Raw genomic sequence first — 19,879 nt, 5'->3', positions numbered from 1 at the left:
ATTTACAAGACTTACTGAATTCTGCCACTTTAGTTAATAAGCATTCACTTCATTGTGGTTTTGACACTTTGGAGGCTTCCTGCAGAGCAGCAGCCACTGGTTCCGTTAATAGAAGGCATGCTTGGCTCAGGGAGAAGCCTCTTTCTGAACCTGTTAAATCTAAATTGCTGGATGTTCATTTGCACAAAGACAATCTTTTTGGTAATAAGGCTGAGGAGGTACTGAAGAAGTTGGAGGATAAGGCGAAATCTATGCAAGCTGTAAAAGATTTCCTTCAGGTTCAATCTCCTCTGTTTAGTAGGCATTATCCTTCCAAAAATTGGTCTTTCCCTGATCCTGGCAAGCAGGGTCGCTCTAGGCCTAGGGATTTCAGATCTTCCAGAGGGCAGGCTTCTGCCCCTCAAAGGGCTAAACAATGGCATTCGTCTTCTGCTAAATCGGGGAGTTCTAAGCCAGTTTCCCAAAGCAAACATTCTCAATGACTCCGGCCTTCTTGTGCCTACCTCTGCGGGCCCTGGTTTCCTTTGGGGGGAAGGTTAGCCAGGTTTGCAGAGGTATGGTCTACCATCACAGACGATAAATAAACCAAGGTTACAAGTTTTATTTTCACACCTTCCCTGTTCTGCAAGGGTACCCAGACATACCCAGAACTCTCAGGGCAGAGGTAGAAATTCAAATTTCTTCTCTACTGGCCATGGGGGCTATAGAGCCAGTTCCTGCAAATCAGGCAGGCGTAGGTTTTTATTCAAGACTTTTTCTGGTAGTCAAGAAAGGGGGCACCTGGCGCCCTATTCTGGATCTGTCTATTCTAAACACTTTTCTGGTGATTCCCAAATTTAAGATGCTCACCCTTCAACAGTTACTACCAATGCTGGGCAAGGATTCATGGCTGGTAACTTTGGATCTCAAGGAGGCTTATCTGCACATCCCAATAAGGGAAGGTTGCAGACAGTTCCTTCGCTTCAGGGCTGGGGAGCAACACTTTCAATTCTCTGCACTGCCCTTTGGCCTATCTACTGCTCCCAGAGTTTTTACGAAATGCCTGTCTCCATCCATTGCTGTTTGTAGGCAGAGAAACATTCAGATTTATCCTTACCTGGACGACTGTCTCATTTAAGCAAACTCCCCAGAACAACTAGAAAAGGATTTGAATTTCGTGAAGAACATTCTCACCTCTTTGGTTACACTCTCAACCAAAAGAAGTCAAAATTGGTTCCTACAAGGGAGATTGTTTTCCTGGGAGCGAGTCTGAATACAGCCACCTAGATGGTATTCCTCCCTCAACAGAAGCAAGAAGATCATTTGGATTACTTGAACTTGGCAAACATGACCCAGTTCTTTGCAAGGCAATTCCTGCAAGCACTGGGGTTCATGGCTTCATGTATTTTGATGATCCCATATGCAAGGCTGCATATGAGAGAACTTCAGTCGTACCTCAATCTTTGGTGTCAACACACACAGGACTTGGACTTGATTCTTCCCCTAATTCCCTGTCTACAAATGGAGTTCCTCTGGTGGGCAAAAACTTGTTCTCAGAAGAAGGGTCTGTCTTTCCACCAACCATCTGCCAGCCCGACTCTCACCACAGACACCTCAGATGTTGCATGGGGGGATCATCTGGAAGGCAGGGGCATACAGGGGACTTGGAGCTCCCAGCAGATTAATCTGCACATAAACTTAAAAGAATTGATGGCAATGCAGCAGGCCTTGCTGGCTTTCAAGGACCTACTCTGCCCTGGAACTCTCCTGATCAGGACAGACAATATCACAGGCATGTGGTACATCAGCAAGCAGGGGGGACTCACTCTTACCCTTTGTGCAGACAAAGCATGAGACTGTGGTCCATAGCAGCATCCATGGGCTTACATCTAATAGCCCAGTATCTTCCAGGGAGGCTAAACTCCTTCGCTGACCATTTGAGCAGACATGTTCTGGATCCTCACGAGTGGCAACTGAACAAGGTCATTTTCAGTCGCATAACTCAGCATTGGGGCACCCCACAAGTGATTCTTTTCTCCTCTCAAACCAATCATCTCCTTCCAACCTTCTGCACCAGGGAGTTTCACAACAAAGCTTGGAGGGTGGATGCGTTGTCCTTCCCATGGACACATCTCTCAGTCTATGCATTCCCTCCTCTGCCTCTTCTTCCCAGAGTGCTGCTAAAGATAAGGGACGAAAAACCAAAGGCTATTCTGATAGCTCCAGATTGGGCCAGGCAGCATTGGTATCCCCTTCGCAGCCTTTCCCAGGCTCAGCCTTGGCATCTTGGTACCAGATCTGTTGGTTCAGGAAGGGGAAAAGTTCCTTCATCCTCATCTTCAAACTCTGCATTTAACTGCCTGGCTAATACTTTAAATCTTTCCCAACAGGTGGTTGAAGTTCTTCATGAGGCCAGGAGGCCTAGCACCAGAAAATCCTATGCAGATAAATGGAAGAGATTTTGCTCTTGGATGCTGGCTAAAGGAGAAGACTCTTCTCATCCTTCTCTTTCCCTCATTCTTGATTACCTAGCAGGATTGTTTAATGGTGGACTTTCCTTTTTCTTCAATCAAAATTCATGTTTCAGCAATTTCGGCTCATTGTTCTTTTGAGCAACCCATTTTTTCTCGCCCCTTGATGAAGCAGTTCCTGAGGGGAGCTAGCAATCTTAGACTTCCTACTCCTGCTTGGGATCATAATTTTGTCCTGGAAAAACTTCCTTTGCCTCCCTTTGAACCAGCTGCCTCTGCAGATTTGAAGCTTTTATCCTGGAAGACTACTTTTCTTTTGGCTATTACTTCAGCCAGGAGGGTATCGGAGCTGCAAGCCTTAATGGCAGTGGAACCTTTCATTATTTTTCATTCAGATCGAGTTTCTCTGAGAACTAATCTCTCATTGCTAAGGTAGTTTCCAGTTTAACCCTTAACCAGTCTATTCACCTGCCTACTTTCTTCAACAATCCACCGAATAAAGGGGAAAGGATTCTGCACTCTCTTGATGTGCATAGACAGCTGAGATTTTACTTAGACAGGATTAAATCCTTTCGAAAATCTGAACAGTTGGTGGTTAGTTTTGCTCCTGGGGCTCAGGGTATAGCTATTTCAAAACAAACCATCTCCAAATGGATTGCTCATCATATTCACTTTTGTTACCTGCAGCATGGGAAGGTTTCCCCTCTCAGGGTATTAGGACCCATTCTACTAGAGCAGCCTCTACCTCTGCAGCTTTTCTGAGAGGTGTGCTTACTAAGGACATTCTAGAAGAAGCTACTTGGTCTTCTGTCCATACTTTCACAAAGCATTACAATCTACCTTTGTTTTCTAAATCCAGGGTTGGTTTTGCCTCTGCAGTTTTGCAGGGCCTCCTTACCAACCCTTAATCTGTGATCCTTCCTCCCCCCTTTGTCGTTTTCCTGGGCTTTGGGAATCAACCCATATGTGAGGACTGCAACAGTCAAACACGAAGAACATAGTACAGTTGTGTATTCATCATAAATGTAGATGTTCAAGTGTATTCACTGTTGCAGTCCTGGTTTCCCACCCTCCATTCTCCCTTTTTTCCTAAGGCACAGACTACATATTTTTATTTTTTGTATGACGTTTCCAGGGTGCTACCTTCCTGGGTTAGCCTTCTTTGGGGGGCTCCTGACAGTTAAGGCAAGAAAAACTGAGGAAATGGCGTCGGCTGCCACCCTTTATACCTGACGTTCTGACATCAGTTTTACAACCGACGGCAGCCAACGTCATATACCAAGGACTCTGGTATTCGGGCCGACTGAGGGCTACCGGGAGCCAGATAGCCCATATGTGAGGACTGCAACAGTGAATACACTCGAACATCTACATTTATGGTAAGTGTACACAAATGTACTTTTCTGTACTATCAAAGTACAATTGGCAACAATATCTAATTTTCTTTCAGGTGAAAATACTTCCTCATTAGCTTCATCAAAATTGTGCAAGGCTTTCCTTAAAGGTACCTTGTGGTTTATTTAGGCTGCCAGTGATGGACCCTGCCCCACCCTAGGATTTAACAGTTGTGATGCAGGGTTTGACTTTTTAACCATCGGGTAGTGCTGACTTAAAATTTTTATCTTGGAAAACTGCTTTTCTAGTGGCTGTTGTATATGTGAAATGAGTATCCGAGCTCTAGGCTCTCTTCCAAATCCCCATATTTGATCTTCCACGAAGGCAGAATTACCTTATGGGAGCAATCCATCCGTCTTGCCTTAAGTAGCCTCGGAACCGAATATTAGCCAAGCCATTAACTGGCCTATTTTTTTCCCCAGCTTCGATAATAATGCTTCATCTCTTGTATGTATATATGTATGTATATAGACAGCTCTGCTTTTATTTCCATATAACAATAGATTTCAGAAAGACTGATAGTTTGTCTCATTCTCCCCCAACAAATTAGGTAAACCAGTTTCTAAAGTTACATTAGACAGATGAACGACAGACTGCATATCTTTTGTTTACAGTCAGTGAAGTTTGTCCTTACCAAGACCTCCTAAAGCACACTCCACCAGATCCATGCATCATCCATTTTCTGGTTTAGGACTTCTATTTCTGTGACATTTGTGCCACAGCTACTTGGTCTAATTCTCATACATTTATTGATCATTACAAATTGAATTTGACTTCCAGAAGCAGGGCTGCCTTTGGTTCTGCAGTACTCCGGAATATCCTTCCATGAGGAACACCCAAGGTTCACGTAGCTAGGGACTCTGTCCCATCAGTTCAGGAATGAATGAAAATGGCAACATCAGATATTAAACTTATGTGCTCACCATAAAACTGTGCATCTGTGTTGTCCATTTTCATTCTTTTTCAACTTTCCACCCTCCTTCCCTTTAATTCCTGGAGTGACCTTAGGGTTGTTGTGGAACCTCTGTTCCAGGTTTGAGCCCCAGTCCTTTCTACTAGCCTTCCCTTTTCTCTTAGCCTGAGGTTAGTTCTTTTATTGGGCAGCAAACTTGTTCTGGGGTATTGCAGGGTGACTGTGGCTTTATGGGTAAAGGGAGGAGCTCGAGAGTTGGATCTAAATCTAGTAAATGCGGCTGAGCTGGATCTGATCTAAGATCCGAGACCCATCAGCTGAGAGAATGAAAAGCGGCAACACAGATGCATAGCTGTGGTGAGTACGTAACTTAAATTGTTCCATAGTTGAAGTCCATTCCTTTGTGCAGACAGTTGTCATTACAAGTCAGCATGTATTCATACATTGTATCTTGTTACAGGACAGTAATGTGATTTCTGTTTCTTTTGTAATGATTATTAAGTCTGACAGTTGCATAGTATTAGTGAACAAAGCAGTATAATGGGCTGTCCAAAAGGGTTACAGGACAGAGTAGCCAGCTGCCTGCCTTCTCTGCTGACACTGTTCTGTAGGGCACACAGTTTTTTATTTATTTAACCTTTGTTGACTGGGTTAGTTCAATTAGGCTAGTAGCCTGTCTTCAGGGGAGACCTGATTTAGTATTTATATTACCAGGTGAAATTTTGGCTAGAGCATCATAGAACTTTCCCTACTCTTTTTGATGAGTGCCGTGGGATCTTTTACATCCACTTGAGCTACAACCAACTCAGGCAGATTGGGCCTTGGTTTAAGGATGGCACATATCTGTTATGGAAATGGAACCCGCAGCCTTCTGAACCAAAGGCGAATGTGCTACCTGTTGTGTCGCTGACTCAGAAAACTGTTTGACACCCTGTGCAGTGACATTTCAGAATGTAGGTGCTACTATGTAAACTCTCATTTATACTGAGACCCCAAACAGCAGGCAGCTTACTCATTATCTCTGGGAATATTGCTTAGAGAAGTAATGTATATTTTTTTCTTTTTTGTAAAACAGAGCTATGAAACGACCCCGTTGTGGAGTACCTGACAAATTTGGAACAGAAGTCAAAGCCAATGTACGCCGAAGGCGATATGCTATCCAGGGCCTGAAATGGAATCAACAGGATATTACATTTTGGTATGAATATTGAAAAATCAACCAGCAGTCCATTCCTTTTTCCATTTGTAGTGTCCTGCTTAATGAATTCATATGTAACATTTCTCAGAATAGAGTGATGTATTTAAGAGAATCCTTTCTTTAGTTGAACATTGGGGATATTGACCATTTGTAATGCAGGCACATGCAGTCAAATCTTCATATGATCGCAGAATGTCGGCAGTACTCAGTGGGTGGTCGTGGTACAGTGGGGATTAGGAATTTGTCCTTTCCCCGCTGTGCTGCGATCTCAGAGTTGGTATTTATGAGTTGCAGGGGATACAGGGGTGCTTGCCCCCCTTGGAGAAAAAGTGCTTTGTTTTCATTATTTTGACTTTTGATTTTTTAGATTTATGAATTTAAGTTTGATTTTTGTTATTTTTCGACTATATGTAGCACAGTTATGTAAAACAAGTGTGTTTTTTTCTGCCTACAATATTCTGTATAGAACGGAAGTAAAAGATAGCACTCATGGGTTTTCATTGTTTTCACTTAGGTTTGCATTATTTTGCACAAAATAGATAACATATAATACATACACTTCAGTTGGTATATATGCATTTTGTTTATTCATTTGTCACAGTGGAAACCCTTTTTCTATTGTCTTTTTTTAGGTTCTTTCCCTACTACCATCATTTTTCTCTGTGACTGCCTGGCTTTTTTTCTTCCTGTAATCTGCCTGCTCATAATGTAGTGGGAGTGAGAGCCAGATGATGGTGGACCATTATTTGGATAAATAGGATATTTTATTCCACCCTTCTTTCCGTTAGTGACTGTTGGTGCTCTCCTGAAATTGTGCCTACACTCCTGGGGCACTTCTATGCATTTGTACTGCTGCATACATTAGACCCTAGATACAAACTGCTGTCCTGCTTCATAAGCATATGTATTTGTCCATGTACATTCCCTGCTACTACATCACCTAGTTTCTATTGGATACCCCTTTTCCAGTAGCAAATACCTCCTACAACCCCCACCCCAGCCCGAATGGTCAAGCTATTACCATCTGGTCACTCCAGTCCTTCTCTAACTGGCTACATTAGCATCCAAGTCATAGTTTGGATTGTAATTAGGAGTCCCTAAGTATGTCCAAACAGTCTCAAGATTTTTCCAGAACAAACTTTATGGCCATTTCTTTATAATTTTATCATAATAATGTTCAGAATTTCAAGGTCTAGCTTTAGTGGTTGTGTTGGTTGTTGAGAGTTTCATCTGAGTAATTTATTGGTGATTGGTGACTTTATTTTTGTGCTTCAAGGAATTCTTTAAATTGTGTTGGATGCTGAGTTGGACTTTCAGCAAACTGCTTTTTATACTGTATTGCCACAATTGGCTTTTTTGGTGACCCAGTGTGTTTTTCAAATTTTGGGCCTTTGCGGATGGTCAGGGTTGTTCACTCTGGATTTGGCAAGCTTTTTTAAACCAGTCCCTTCCTTGTCCAGCTTAATGTTAAAGTACAGCTTATGCCACAGCAGTTTTACATAATTTGTTCTTCGTGTTTCACTGCTACAGTCATCACACTTGGGTTATCCTGCCAGGGGTAGCCCACAGTCGGCCCGAATACCAGAGGCTTAGCATTTCTGCATCGGTTGCTGTCGCTCCAGGACTGACGTCAGGTCGTCAGTGTTATAAAATCAGGCAGCTGACGCCATTACATCATCTTTCTTGCTGAGGAGCTCGAAGCAGAAGCAGTTCGCACGAGTGCCGGTCAACCGCTACCTGAGTTTTCGTTTACGAATTGAAGTTGAAGTCTTCTAAAGCTAAGTACCCCGTTGGGGATCCTATTTTCTTGCTCTAACCGATGTCAGAAAAAGTTAATAATTGTCTTGCCTGTGGAAACCAAATACCACACCGAGACTTCCATTCTTACTGCGTCACCTGTTTAGGCCCACACCATGAAGTCCCTCGCTGTCGTTTTTGTGCTTTGTTCAATACCACAACTATTTGTCTTCGGGCCCTTATTGTAGCTAAATATTTTCACTCTCAGTCCTCGTATACGGATATGGCTTCGGTAAGCCATCCGACTACTGACCTTCTGAAAAAACATAAGGATAAAGACAGAAACAGACCGCACAGGTCCAAAACTGCTGACGACGCTTCCGTTAAGCTAGTCGTCAGTTCTCCGGTCCTCTGTGAGAAGCTTTTGCAGCCCCTGATGTCCGCTTCTGTGTATTCGCAGGCTGCTACCGAGACCCTGTCGGAGTCCAGTATGCAGCGAGACTCTTCTTCGACTAAGGATCCTGCGGCTGTCTCTAACTTGGATGGGTCCAGAGCCGTTGAGCAGGCACCGGCTTCCGAGGAAGTACTTCGCACTACCGATACGCAACACAGATCAACGACTTATTTCGCGTCTTAAGTTCTTTCTAAAACTACTGAGTTTCTAAGGCCCAGGGTATGAACCACACACAAAAAACGACCACCCAAGCTTAGGCACCTGCTTCTTTGCCTCAGTCTCAAATGCTTAAAATGGCAGAAGACCTATTATGCTTATTAGGGGAAGCCAGGCTACCCCGTCCAAATGAAAAAGACTTGTCCCCAGTAGTTTTATCTGAACAGGAGTCCAATGACTCTGATGGATCTGAATATGAAGATATTTAACCCCTCTCTGCTTATGAGGATTCTGATGCAATGGAATCCATCCCTTCAGCCTCTCCACCTGAGGATTTTTCATTTGGGGAAACTCTTCATACTTTAAGGGAGAATTTCCAATGGGAATGTCAGGACTATCCTCAGTCAAAAAAGAGACTCAAAGAATTCTTAGATATACCACAGGGTAATTGTGAGGTGATGTTCAGGGAAGAGTTAAGACAGGCACTGGGTGGCAGTAAAGAGTTACCGAATAGCTGGGTAACTACAGTAGAGCTAGTAAGAGAGATGGCTAGAAAGGTGCTTGGTGTGACATCTGGAAAGAGGAAGGAGGACAAGGAGACCTGGTGGTGGAATGAAGAAGTATAGGAGAGTATACAGAGAAAGAGGTTGGCGAAGAAGAAGTGGGATTGTCAAAGAGATGAAGAAAGTAGACAAGAGTATAAGGAGATGAGGTGCATGGCAAAGAGAGAGGTGGTGAAGGCTAAGGATAAGGCGTATGAAGAGTTGTATAAAAGGTTGGACACTAAGGAGGGAGAAAAGGACCTGTACCGATTGGCTAGACAGAGGGACCGAGCTAGTAAAGATGTGCAGCAGAGGGACCGAGCTAGTAAAGATGTGCAGCAGGTAAGGGTGATAAAGGATAATGAGGGAAACGTACTCACAAGCGAGGAGTGTGTGTTGAGCAGATGGAAAGAGTACTTTGAAGGGTTGACGAATGAAGAGAATGAGAGGGAGAGAAGGTTGGATGATGGGCAGATAGTAAATCATGAAGTGCAATGGATTAGCAAGGAGAAAGTAAGGATAGCTATGAAGAGGATGAAGAGTGGAAAGGCTGTTGGTCCAGATGACATACCTGTGGAAGCATGGAGGTGTTTAGGTGAAATGGCAGTGGAGTTTTTAACTAGATTGTTTAATGAAATCTTGGAAAGTGAGAGGATGCCTGAGGAATGGAGAAAAAGTGTTTTGGTACCGATTTTTAAGAATAAGGGTGATGTGCAGAGCTGTAGTAACTACAGAGGGATTAAACTGATCAGTCACAGCATAAAGTTATGGGAAAGAGTAGTGGAAGCTAGGTTAAGAAGGGAGGTGGTGATTAGTCATCAGCAGTATGGTTTCATGCCAGGAAAGAGCACTACAGATGCGATGTTTGCACTGAGAGTGTTGATGGAAAAGTACAGAGAAGGTCAGAAGGAGTTGCATTGTGTCTTTGTGGATTTAGAGAAAGCATATATGACAGGGTGCCTAGAGAGGAGTTGTGGTATTGTATGAGGAAGTCGGGAGTATCAGAGAAGTATGTAAGAGTGGTACATGATGTGTACGAGGGTAGTGTGACAGTGGTGAGGTCTGCGGTGGGAGTGACGGATGCGTGTAAGGTGGAGGTGGGATTACATCAAGGATCAGCTCTGAGCCCTTTCTTATTTGCAATGGTGATGGACAGGTTGACAGACGAGATCAGACAGGAGTCCCCGTGGACTATGATGTTTGCAGATGACATTGTGATCTGTAGTGAGAGTAGGGAACAGGTGGAGGAGACCCTGGAGAGGTGGAGATATGCTCTAGAGAGAAGAGGAATGAAGGTCAGCAGGATTAAGACAGAATATATGTGTGTGAATAAGAGGGAGGATAGAGGAATGGTGAGGATGCAGGGAGTAGTGGTGGCGAAGGTGAATGTGTTTAAGTACTTGGGATCAGCAGTTCAGAGTAATGGTGAGTGTGGAAGAGAGGTGAAGAAGAGAGTACAGGCAGGATGGAGTGGGTGGAGAAGAGTGTCAGGAGTGATTTGTGACAAGATGAGTACCAGTAAGAGTGAAAGGGAAGGTCTACAAGAGGGTAGTGCGACCAGCTATGTTATATGGGTTGGAGACAGTGGCACTGACAAAAAGGCAGTAGTCAGAGCTTGACGTGGTAGAGTTGAAGATGTTAAGGTTTGCACTGGGTGTGACGAGGATGGACCGGATTAGGAATAAGTATATTAGAGGGTCAGCCCAGGTTGAAAGGTTTGGAGACAAAGCCAGAGAGGCAAGATTACGTTGGTTTGGACATGTGCTGAGGAGGGATGCAGAGTATATTGGGAAAAAGATGCTAAGGATGAAGCTGCCAGGTAACAGGAAAAGAGGAAGGCCTAAGATAAGGTTTATGGATGTGGTAAGAGAGGACATGCAGGTGGTTGGTGTGACAGAGCAAGATGCAGAGGACAGGAAGAAATGGAAACAGTTGATCTGCTGTGGCGACCCCTAACGGGAGCAGCCGTAAGAAAAAGAAGAAGAAGACCACAGCACAGACCTTTGGCCATTCCTCCTGTCCTGGATGTTGTGGATGATGTTTTTATGGAATCCAGTTTGACTCCTGACACCCTTCCTCCTGCTCCCAGAAAACCTGACAGATGTTAGAGTCACTGACTCTCTCAAATTTCTTTTCAAAAATCCTACTGCTGACCCTGAGGTCATCTCTCAAGGACTTAAAGGAATTAAAGCTACTTCAGCTAAGAATCCCACCCCCTAAGATAGGGATTCCCGAGCTTTAGACAGATGGGGTAAAAAAGTATACATCTCTGCTACTCTTGCTATTAGAGCATTAAATTCAGTTCTACATGCTGAAATAGCAGCAACATACCATGGAACTCCTCAAACAAAAAATATCTTACCTTCCTGCTTGTGCAGAAAATAAAGAATTACAAGAGTTAATGCATTCTGCAAGTCAAGTAACTAAGCGCACCTTGCAATGTGGTTTTGACGCCCTAGAAGCATCTTGCAGGGCAGCAGTCACTGGTTCTGTCCTTAGAAGGTATGCTTGGTTTAAGGAACAGACCTTGCCAGACCATGTCAAATCCAAGTTATTGGACGCACCCTTGAACAAAGACAACTTATTTGGCACCAAGGCAGAAGAGGTCTTAAAAAAGATGGAAGAAAAAGCTAAATCTATGCAGGCAGTTAGCCGTCTTACAGGTTCAGCTTCCGAGGTTCAGTAGGCATTGCCCCTCCAAACACTGGTCCTTTCTTACCCCCTCCAGGCCAGCTCAGCCCAGACCCAGGGGAAGCAGACCCCCCCAGACAGCAGCCCCAGGCAATGCAGAGATCTAAGCAATGGAGTTCCTCCTCTTCAAAACCAGGGAGTGCAAAGTGACCCTCTTATGGTAAGAACTTACAATGACTTTATACTTCCACCCCTTACCTCTGCCCACCTGCTTGTGCCCCTAGGAGGAAAACTCTCCTTCCACGCAAGCAACTGGGCCACTTACCAACGACTGATGGGTCCTCAGCATAGTGCCCCAGGGATATAAATTTTATTTCCACACTCCGCCAACCCCAAAAGGGTTCCCAGATCTTCACCCAAACCAGTGGGCAGAGGCCAAAAAGCAAGTCCTTTCCCTGCTCTCCATGAGGGCAATACAGCATGCTTCTGCAGAACAGATAGGACAAGTTTTCTACTCCAGACTCTTCCTGGTACCCAGAAAAGAGGGCACCTGGCACCCCATCCTTGAGCTATCCATTCTAAACACCTTTCTGGTGATACCAAAATTCAGAATGCTCACCCTCCAGCAGCTTCTACCACTGCTTTCCAAGGATGCTTGGTTAGCCACCTTAGACCTAAAAGAGGCGTATATACACATCACAATCTGGGAATCATGCAGAAATATCTACGTTTCAGAGCAGGATCTATGCAGTTTCAGTTCTCTGCACTTCCCTTTGGCTTATCCACTGCTGCCAGAGTTTTCACAAAATGCTTGGCTCCCACCATTGCTTTTTGCAGACAAAGAAATATTCAAATTTACCCTTACTTGGATGACTGCCTGATTCATGCAGACAGTCAGGAAAAGCTGTTAAAGCACCCGAGTTTTGTAAAGTACCTACTGACCTTCCTGGGGTATACTATCAACGAAAAGAAATCAAAACTAGTCCCCACACAAAAAAATGTATTCCTGGGAGCAAGCTGGGACACAGCATCCCAGATGACATTCCTTACTCCAGAAAAACAAGTCTACCTGACAGGCTACTTCTCTCAACTAGCCACCAGAACCCAGTTATCCGCAAGGAAAATCCTGCAAGCTCTAGGATTCGTGGCCTCCTGCATCCTACTCATTCCATATGCCAGACTGCATATGAGGAAACTACAATGGTACCTATAAAGCCTTTGGTGTCAACACTCTCAAGACGTGGAAACTCTCATACCAATGATACCTTGTGTAAGGAAAGATTTTCTTTGGTGGACAGCAGCTTGTAACCACACCAAAGGACTTCTCTTTTCACAACCCCACGCCGCCCACACCCTCGCCACAGAAGCATCAGACTATGCCTGGGGTGCACACCTGGACGGCAGGTGCATTCAGGGCCACTGGAGCCCAAATCAAATACATCCGCACATCAACCAAAAAGAGATGCTAGCTGTTCAGCACGCCCTGATAGCCTTCAGACCCCTACTCTCCCCGGGGCCTCTACTGATCAAAACAGACAACACCACAGTGATGTGCTATATTAACAAGCAGGGAGGGACTCACTGTTATCCTTTCTGCAGGCTCGCCATGACCCTTTGGCACACGGCCTCAGCCATGCAACTACACCTGCTAGCACAATTCCTGCCAGGCTCTCTAAACTCTATGGCGGACAACTTAAGCAGAAACCTGCTCGACCCACACGAGTGGCAGTTAGACCACAGAAACTTCATCTTTGTAACCCAGAAATGTGGCACCCCGAAGGTCGACCTCTTTGCCTCCCACTCCAATCATCAGCTCAGAAAATTCTGCACCAGGGAACCTCACAGCAAGGCCTGGAAAGTGTATGTTCTATCCTTCCAGTGGGTAAACCTCTCGGTCTATGCATTTCTCCCTCTACCACTCGTATCAAGGGTACTGCTCAAAATAAGGGAGGAAAAACCAAGGGCAATCCTGATTGCTCCAGATTGGCCACGCCAGCACTGGTTCCCACTGCTGCGCAGCTTGTCACCCCTGACACCATGGCACCTACCTCAGATCCCAATACTCCTGACCAGGGGAATGGAGAATTCATGCATCCCCAATTGCAGACCCTCCAGCTGACAGCCTAGCTTATTCCCTGACCACTCCTCAAGCTGCCAGCATAAGCAAACAAGTCCTAGATGTTATATGTGAGGCCAGACACCCCAGCACTAGAAAATCCTATGCTGACAAGTGGAAAAGGTTTTGCATTTGGATCCAGGCTAAGGGAGCCGGAACGCCACAGCCCTCCCTACCTCTTTTCCTGGATTACCTGGCAGACCTACTACACAGGGGTCTATCCTTTTTCTTCTATTAAAATGCATGCCTCTGCCATCTCTGCTCATTACAGCACAGAGCCACCTCTATTCTTACACCCCCTCATCAAACAGTTCCTAAGAGGGGCTAACAACTTAAGGCCACCCAGAAGAGCTCCTACCCCAGCTTTGGACCTTAACATTGTGTTGGAAAAGCTCACCCTACCTGCCTTAAACCTGCAGCTTCAGCAGAGTTAAAATTTCTCTCTTGGAAGACAGCCTTGCTTCTGGCCATCACTCTCAGCCAATCCATACATTTGCCCACCTTTTTTCCTTAACCACAAAACAAGGGGGAAAGGATTCTGCACACTCTAGATGTGCACAGAGAGCTCAGATTCTATCTGGACAGGACTAAATCCTTTAGAAAAACTGATCAATTGCTAGTCAGCTTCGCAGCAGGGGCAGAGGGCAAGGCCATATACAAACAAACAATCTCCAAATGGATAGCACAATGCATTCATTTCTGCTACAAACAGCATGGGAAAATGCCCCCAAAGGTGGTCAGGGCACATTCCACCAGGGCAACCTCCACCTCTGCAGTTTTTCTCAGAGGGATCCCTACCAGGGACATCCTGGAGGCTGCAACATGGACATCTTTTCATACCTTTACCAAGCATTACAACCTGCCTATCTTCTCCAAATCCAGGGCAGGCTTTGCCACCGCAGTCTTGCAGGGCATCCTAGCCAGCCCAGTCTTCTTGACTGCCTCCACCGTTTTTCTTCAGCTTTCAGAATGAACCCAAATGTGATGACTGCAACAGTGAAACACGAAGAACATAGTACAGTTATGTACACTTACCATAAAAGTAGATGTTCGAGTGTATTCACTGTTGCAGTCCTGGTTTCCTTCCCTCCATCCTCCTTGTCTCTCTCTCTCTGTCTCTTCCTCCCTCCTTACAGGGAATGTTTGTTATTTACTTTCTACTGGTGGTGTTCTTCCACCATAACCTAGCTCCCTATTTGGGGGGGCTCTTGACAAGGCAAGAAAAACTGATGTAATGGCGTTTAGCTGCCTGATTTTATACTATTGACTACCTGACGTCAGTCCTGGAGCGACAGCAACTGGCGCAGAAATACTAAGCCTCTGGTATTCGGGCTAACTGAGGGCTACCCCTGGCAGGATAACCCAAATGTGATGACTGCAACAGTGAATACACTCGAACATCTACATTTATGGTAAGTGTACACAACTATACTTTTCTCAGATCCCCAGTGGCCATCCTATTTTCTTTTTCTTTTATTTATTCCCACTGGATACTATAACTTTAACGCACTTTGACTTGGCTTGGTACTAAGGAATGCATGCTTATAGTTGCATTTTTGTTTTAGTTTCCCCTTTAACCCACAACAAGATCATTCACTTGCATTACCTTCTTTACATTTGCTTGTGTGACATTCTGATGTCCAAATTTTCACCAGTAATAGTCTGGAGTAACTCATTCTCTTGTTCCGTATTTGTCTTCATTAGACAGATAACCAGATGACTGTCCAACACTTACTTTAATAAGAACTGTTTACAATAAGTGTGCCTTTCTCTTCCTCTACAGATGTCGGCCTTTTCAGCTTTCTTTAATATTCTAGTCTTACTGCTCTTCTTGTGAATGCCTTTCTCTTTCCATGGCCGTACATCGCCCTACACGTAGTGTTCACCTCATCTCACAACCATTATTCCCATCCCTTCCATTTTTCTCTCAGCAGCCTTTGTGTTTCCCCCTGTATTTCAATTCCCCCTCTCTAATTTCTTTCTTCATCCATCTCTCCTCGTTTATTTTAGGTGCATCTTTTTTTTTTCTTTCAGTCTTGATTGCTTTCTTTGCCATGGTCATCAATAGGGTGTATAAATTATTTGTGTGTTTGTGTTTTCCATTTCTACTCCAGTTCATAAGGAACATTTTCTGGTTTAATTTCAATGAATCTCCTCTTAACTTTTTTAGCTTCTCTTGTATATCCTGTTTGAACTGCCCTAAGCTCTAAGATTCTCAGAACATATGTCCCCAAGTTCCTATGATTTTCCCCCTACTTGTCCAACAATTTCCAGAGGTCTGTGGGTAATATTTTTTTTTTTATTTTACTTGGTGTATAAAAATTTGTGGAGGTATTTCCATGCAAAGATCCTAAATTTCCTGGACTTAGTGGCATACCTTCAAGCCAGTGCTATGTTATTCCATTCTTCCTTTTGTAGATTACACTTTGTGCATCAACTATGGTTTTGTTTCTCCTACTCAGCTGTACTTCATTATGAAGATCATTCCCCATTTTGGGTCTTAATGATTCTGTGTTCCATGCTGTTCCCCACTGAAAGTCCCTCACCCATTCATTTGTTATTATTTGCCATTGATATGTTAAAAAATGTTAAAACATATTAATTCATCAAAATCTTTTTCTGTATGTAAAAATCATGTTGTGAGCTTCTTAGTTAAGTTGTTAGTGTTTCACATTTTGTCCTTTTGTTATACATTTTTGGAGATGAAAGGTTGAGAGGTGTTCAGCTGTTTTCCTGCCAAATTTAACCAGAAAATAAAACACTTAATAGAGGATTTTTTTTCTTATAAATATCACTCCATTGTAACCATTATTAGTCTGGTGTTAGGGTTTATTTTATATTTTGTCAAGTATCATTAATTTTTTAAGATACTCCATTTTTATGGATGAGCCTGGAAGGTATGCCTGCTGGTGATGAGGCCTTTAGTGACATTTACTGGGAACTGAATCTTTGGATAAGGATATCAGGAATTTGTAATATCATCATTCCAGAGATAATGGGCAAAGCCCTTTCTCAAAATATTTCATGAATCTCAAAAAGAGGATGTTCTTCGTGTTTCACTGTTTCAGTCATTACATTTGGGTAATCTGCTGGCAGGTTGCCCTCAGTCGGCCTGAATAACAAAGTCTTGGGTCCTGCATCGGTTGCTGTCTCCTCGTCCATGACGTCAGGTCGTCAGGGGTATAAAACATGCAGCCGATGCCATTTTAATCAGTCTTTGTTGCCGGGCGGTGACCGAAGCAGAAGCAGTTCACAAGTACCGGTCGACCGACTCCTGAAATTTTTGTTTTTGAGTTTCAGAACCGAAGTCTTCAAACTAAAGCTAAGTACCTCCTTGGGGAAACTTTTTCTTGCTCCTTACCAATGTCAGTAAAAGTTAATAATTGCATTACTTGTGGGAAGCAAATACCTCATAAGGATTTTCATTTGTACTGTATTCCTTGCCTAGGCCCTGATCACAACGTGCCTTGCTGTCAGTTTTGTGCTAAATTTAACCAATGCACTATTAAGCGTCGGTATATTTTTGCTTCCAAATATTTTGGTTCAAGATTTAACTACCCTGAAATGCCGTCGGTTAGCAGTCCGACTACTGGAGTTCACAAAAAACAAAAGGAAAAAGAGACCGACCGTCGAGGTCCAAAACCGATGACGAAGCTTCTCCTAAGACAGTCGCCGGTTCGCCGGTACTCAGTGAGGCGCTTTCGCAGCCCCTGATACCCGCTACTTTTGAGTTGCAGGCCTCTGCCGAGACCCATTTGGAGTCCGTTATGCCGCGAGATTCGCAAAGCATTGAACTCGCGGATGTCTCTCCCTTGGATGGGTCCGGAGCCACTGTGCAGGCACCGGCTTCTGAGGGTGTTTTCAGGCCTCAACATTTTTATATTAAACTGACGCCATCAACAAAAACAAGGTAAAAACCGACTTCTGTGTCTAAAAAAACTGATGCATGAGCCACGTGCTTAGGCCCCTATGCCTAAAAAACAAATGATCAAAATGGCTAAGGATTTAATTACCTTGATCAGGGGTTCCCAACACCCCCCCGCTAAGAGGCCTAGGCAAGGCACTGATTATGAATCTTCAGATCAGGTTTCCATTTATTCTGATTCCTCTTCTGATCAGGAATTTTCTGTTCCACCTTATGAGGATTCTGATACAGAGGAATCCATCCCATCTACATCTCCTCCTGAGGATTACTCTTTTGGAGAGACTTTGCATACTTTAAGGGAACATTTTCACTGGGAGAGTCAGGACTTCTCTGAATCAAAAAAGAGGCTTAGGGATTTTCTTCTTCTTCCTCAGCATAGGCCTTTGGCAATACCTCCTGTATTAGACATTGTTGATGATGTGTTCTCGGAATCAAGCATGGTTCCTGATTCCCTGCCTCCGGCTCCTAGTAAGCCAGACAGATATTACAGGGTTCCCGACTCCCACAAATTTCTTTTCAAAAATCCTGCTGCTGATCCTGGGACGTGTTGAGGCTTCTACAGCCAAAAATCCTACCCCTTCTGATAGAGATTACAGGGCGCTGGATAGATGGGGTAAGAAGGTTTATACGTCAGCAACCTTGGCAATCAGGGCTTTAAACTGTCAGTTTCATATGCTTAAATATCAACAGCATGTTATGGGCTTACTGAAACAGAAAGTGATGTTGATTTCTGATTGTGTGGAAAATAAAGAGTTACAGGATTTGTTGCAGTCAGTAGAACAGGTTGGAAAGCATACTTTGCAATGTGGTTTTGATACCTTGGAGGCCTCTTGCAGGGCTACCGTAACTGGATCTGTGATAAGAAGGCATGCCTGGCTCAAGGAGCAAAATCTACCTGATCATGTTAAAGCTAACTTGTTGGATGCCCCTTTACAGCATGATAGTCTGTTTGGTAATAAGGCAGAAGAGGTTTTAAAGAAAATGGAAGACAAAGCTAAATCTATGCAAACTGTAAAAGATTTCTTGCAAGTGCAGCCACCCAGGTTCAGTAGGCACTGGCCTACTAAGAATTGGTCCTTTCCTGTGTCCAACAGAGCCACTCAGGGCAAATCCAGGCGCTCCAAAGGCTCCGGATATCAATCACAGGGATCTTACAGGTCAAAGCAATGGGGTGCCTCCACCTCCAAATCTGGAGGTAACAAAGCACAACCCTACAGTAAGCAGTCTCAACGACTTTCCTCTACCATCTCCAAGCACTTATCTTTTGGCAGCCCCCTTGGGGGGGAAACTAGCACTTCATGCTCCAAATTGGCAGTTAATTACCCAGGACAAGTGGGTATTAAACATAGTATCCCAGGGGTACAGATTTTTTTTCCATACTTTGCCAATTCCAAACCGATGGCCAGATCTGCCACAAAACCAGTGGGCAGAGGCCCAGAAATAAGTCATATCCCTCATGGATATGGGGGCTATTCAACCGGTACCAGAAAAGGAAAAAGGACAAGGATTTTATTCAGGACTTTTCCTGGTACCCAGAAAAGACAAATCATGGCGTCCAATACTGGACTTATCAATTCTGAGCACGTTCCTGGACATTCCAAAATTCAAAATGCTGACTTTACAACAGCTACTGCCTATGCTACGCAAGAATGCCTTGTTGGTAACTCTAGACTTAAAAGAGGCATACTTGCATATCCCAATAAGGGAATCTTGCAGAAGATACATCCGCTTCAAAGCAAGCTTTTTGCATTACCAATTCTCTGCACTGACCTTTGGCTTATCTACTGCCTCCAGGGTCTTTACAAAGTGCCTGGCACCAGTAATTGCATTCTGCAGACAAAAACATTCACATTTATCCTTATCTGGATAATTGTCTCATTCAGGCAGAGGACAAGGACACTCTTCAACATCTGGCATTTGTAAAAAGGCTTCTAGCATGCCTAGGGTACACCATAAACGAAAAGAAATCACAACTGGTACCTTCTCAAATAATTACATTCCTGGGTGCAAGCTTGAATACAACTGCCCAGATGGCTTACCTCATGCCAGACAAACAAAGGCAATTGACAACATACTTCAAACAAATGGCAACAAAAACCCAGTTATCTGCAAGACAAATTCTGCAGGCTTGGCATCCTGCATTCTACTAATTCCATATGCGAGACTGCATATGAGGAAACTTCAATGGTACCTAAAAAGCTTATGGAGTCAACATTGTCACAGCCTGGAATTAGTGATTCCTCTCATTCCCTGCCTGCAACAGGAGTTTCTTTGGTGGGCAGAGACATGTCACCAAAACAAGAGACTGTCATTTACTCTACCCCCTGCCACCCAAACCCTAACTACAGACACATCAGACTAT

At 44.0% G+C, this 19,879-nt stretch overlaps 1 protein-coding gene across 1 annotated transcript in view; it reads left to right on the top strand.

Moving 5' to 3' along the window:
* Positions 1-19,879, top strand: part of MMP14 (matrix metallopeptidase 14) — a 282,841-nt gene that overhangs the window by 80,971 nt on the left and 181,991 nt on the right. Inside the window, exon 3 of the mRNA XM_044057971.1 lies at positions 5,834-5,956. Within this exon, the coding sequence (XP_043913906.1) occupies positions 5,834-5,956 (123 nt within the window). The remainder of the gene's footprint in view (positions 1-5,833; positions 5,957-19,879) is intronic.

Source organism: Protopterus annectens, chromosome 16.part0 (assembly GCF_019279795.1).
Source record: "Protopterus annectens isolate FY-2018-M chromosome 16.part0, PAN1.0, whole genome shotgun sequence".
In the NCBI taxonomy this organism is placed as follows: domain Eukaryota; kingdom Metazoa; phylum Chordata; order Ceratodontiformes; family Protopteridae; genus Protopterus; species Protopterus annectens.
Note: the sequence above shows the minus strand (reverse complement) of the source record. Positions and strands in the feature narration are given on the sequence as shown.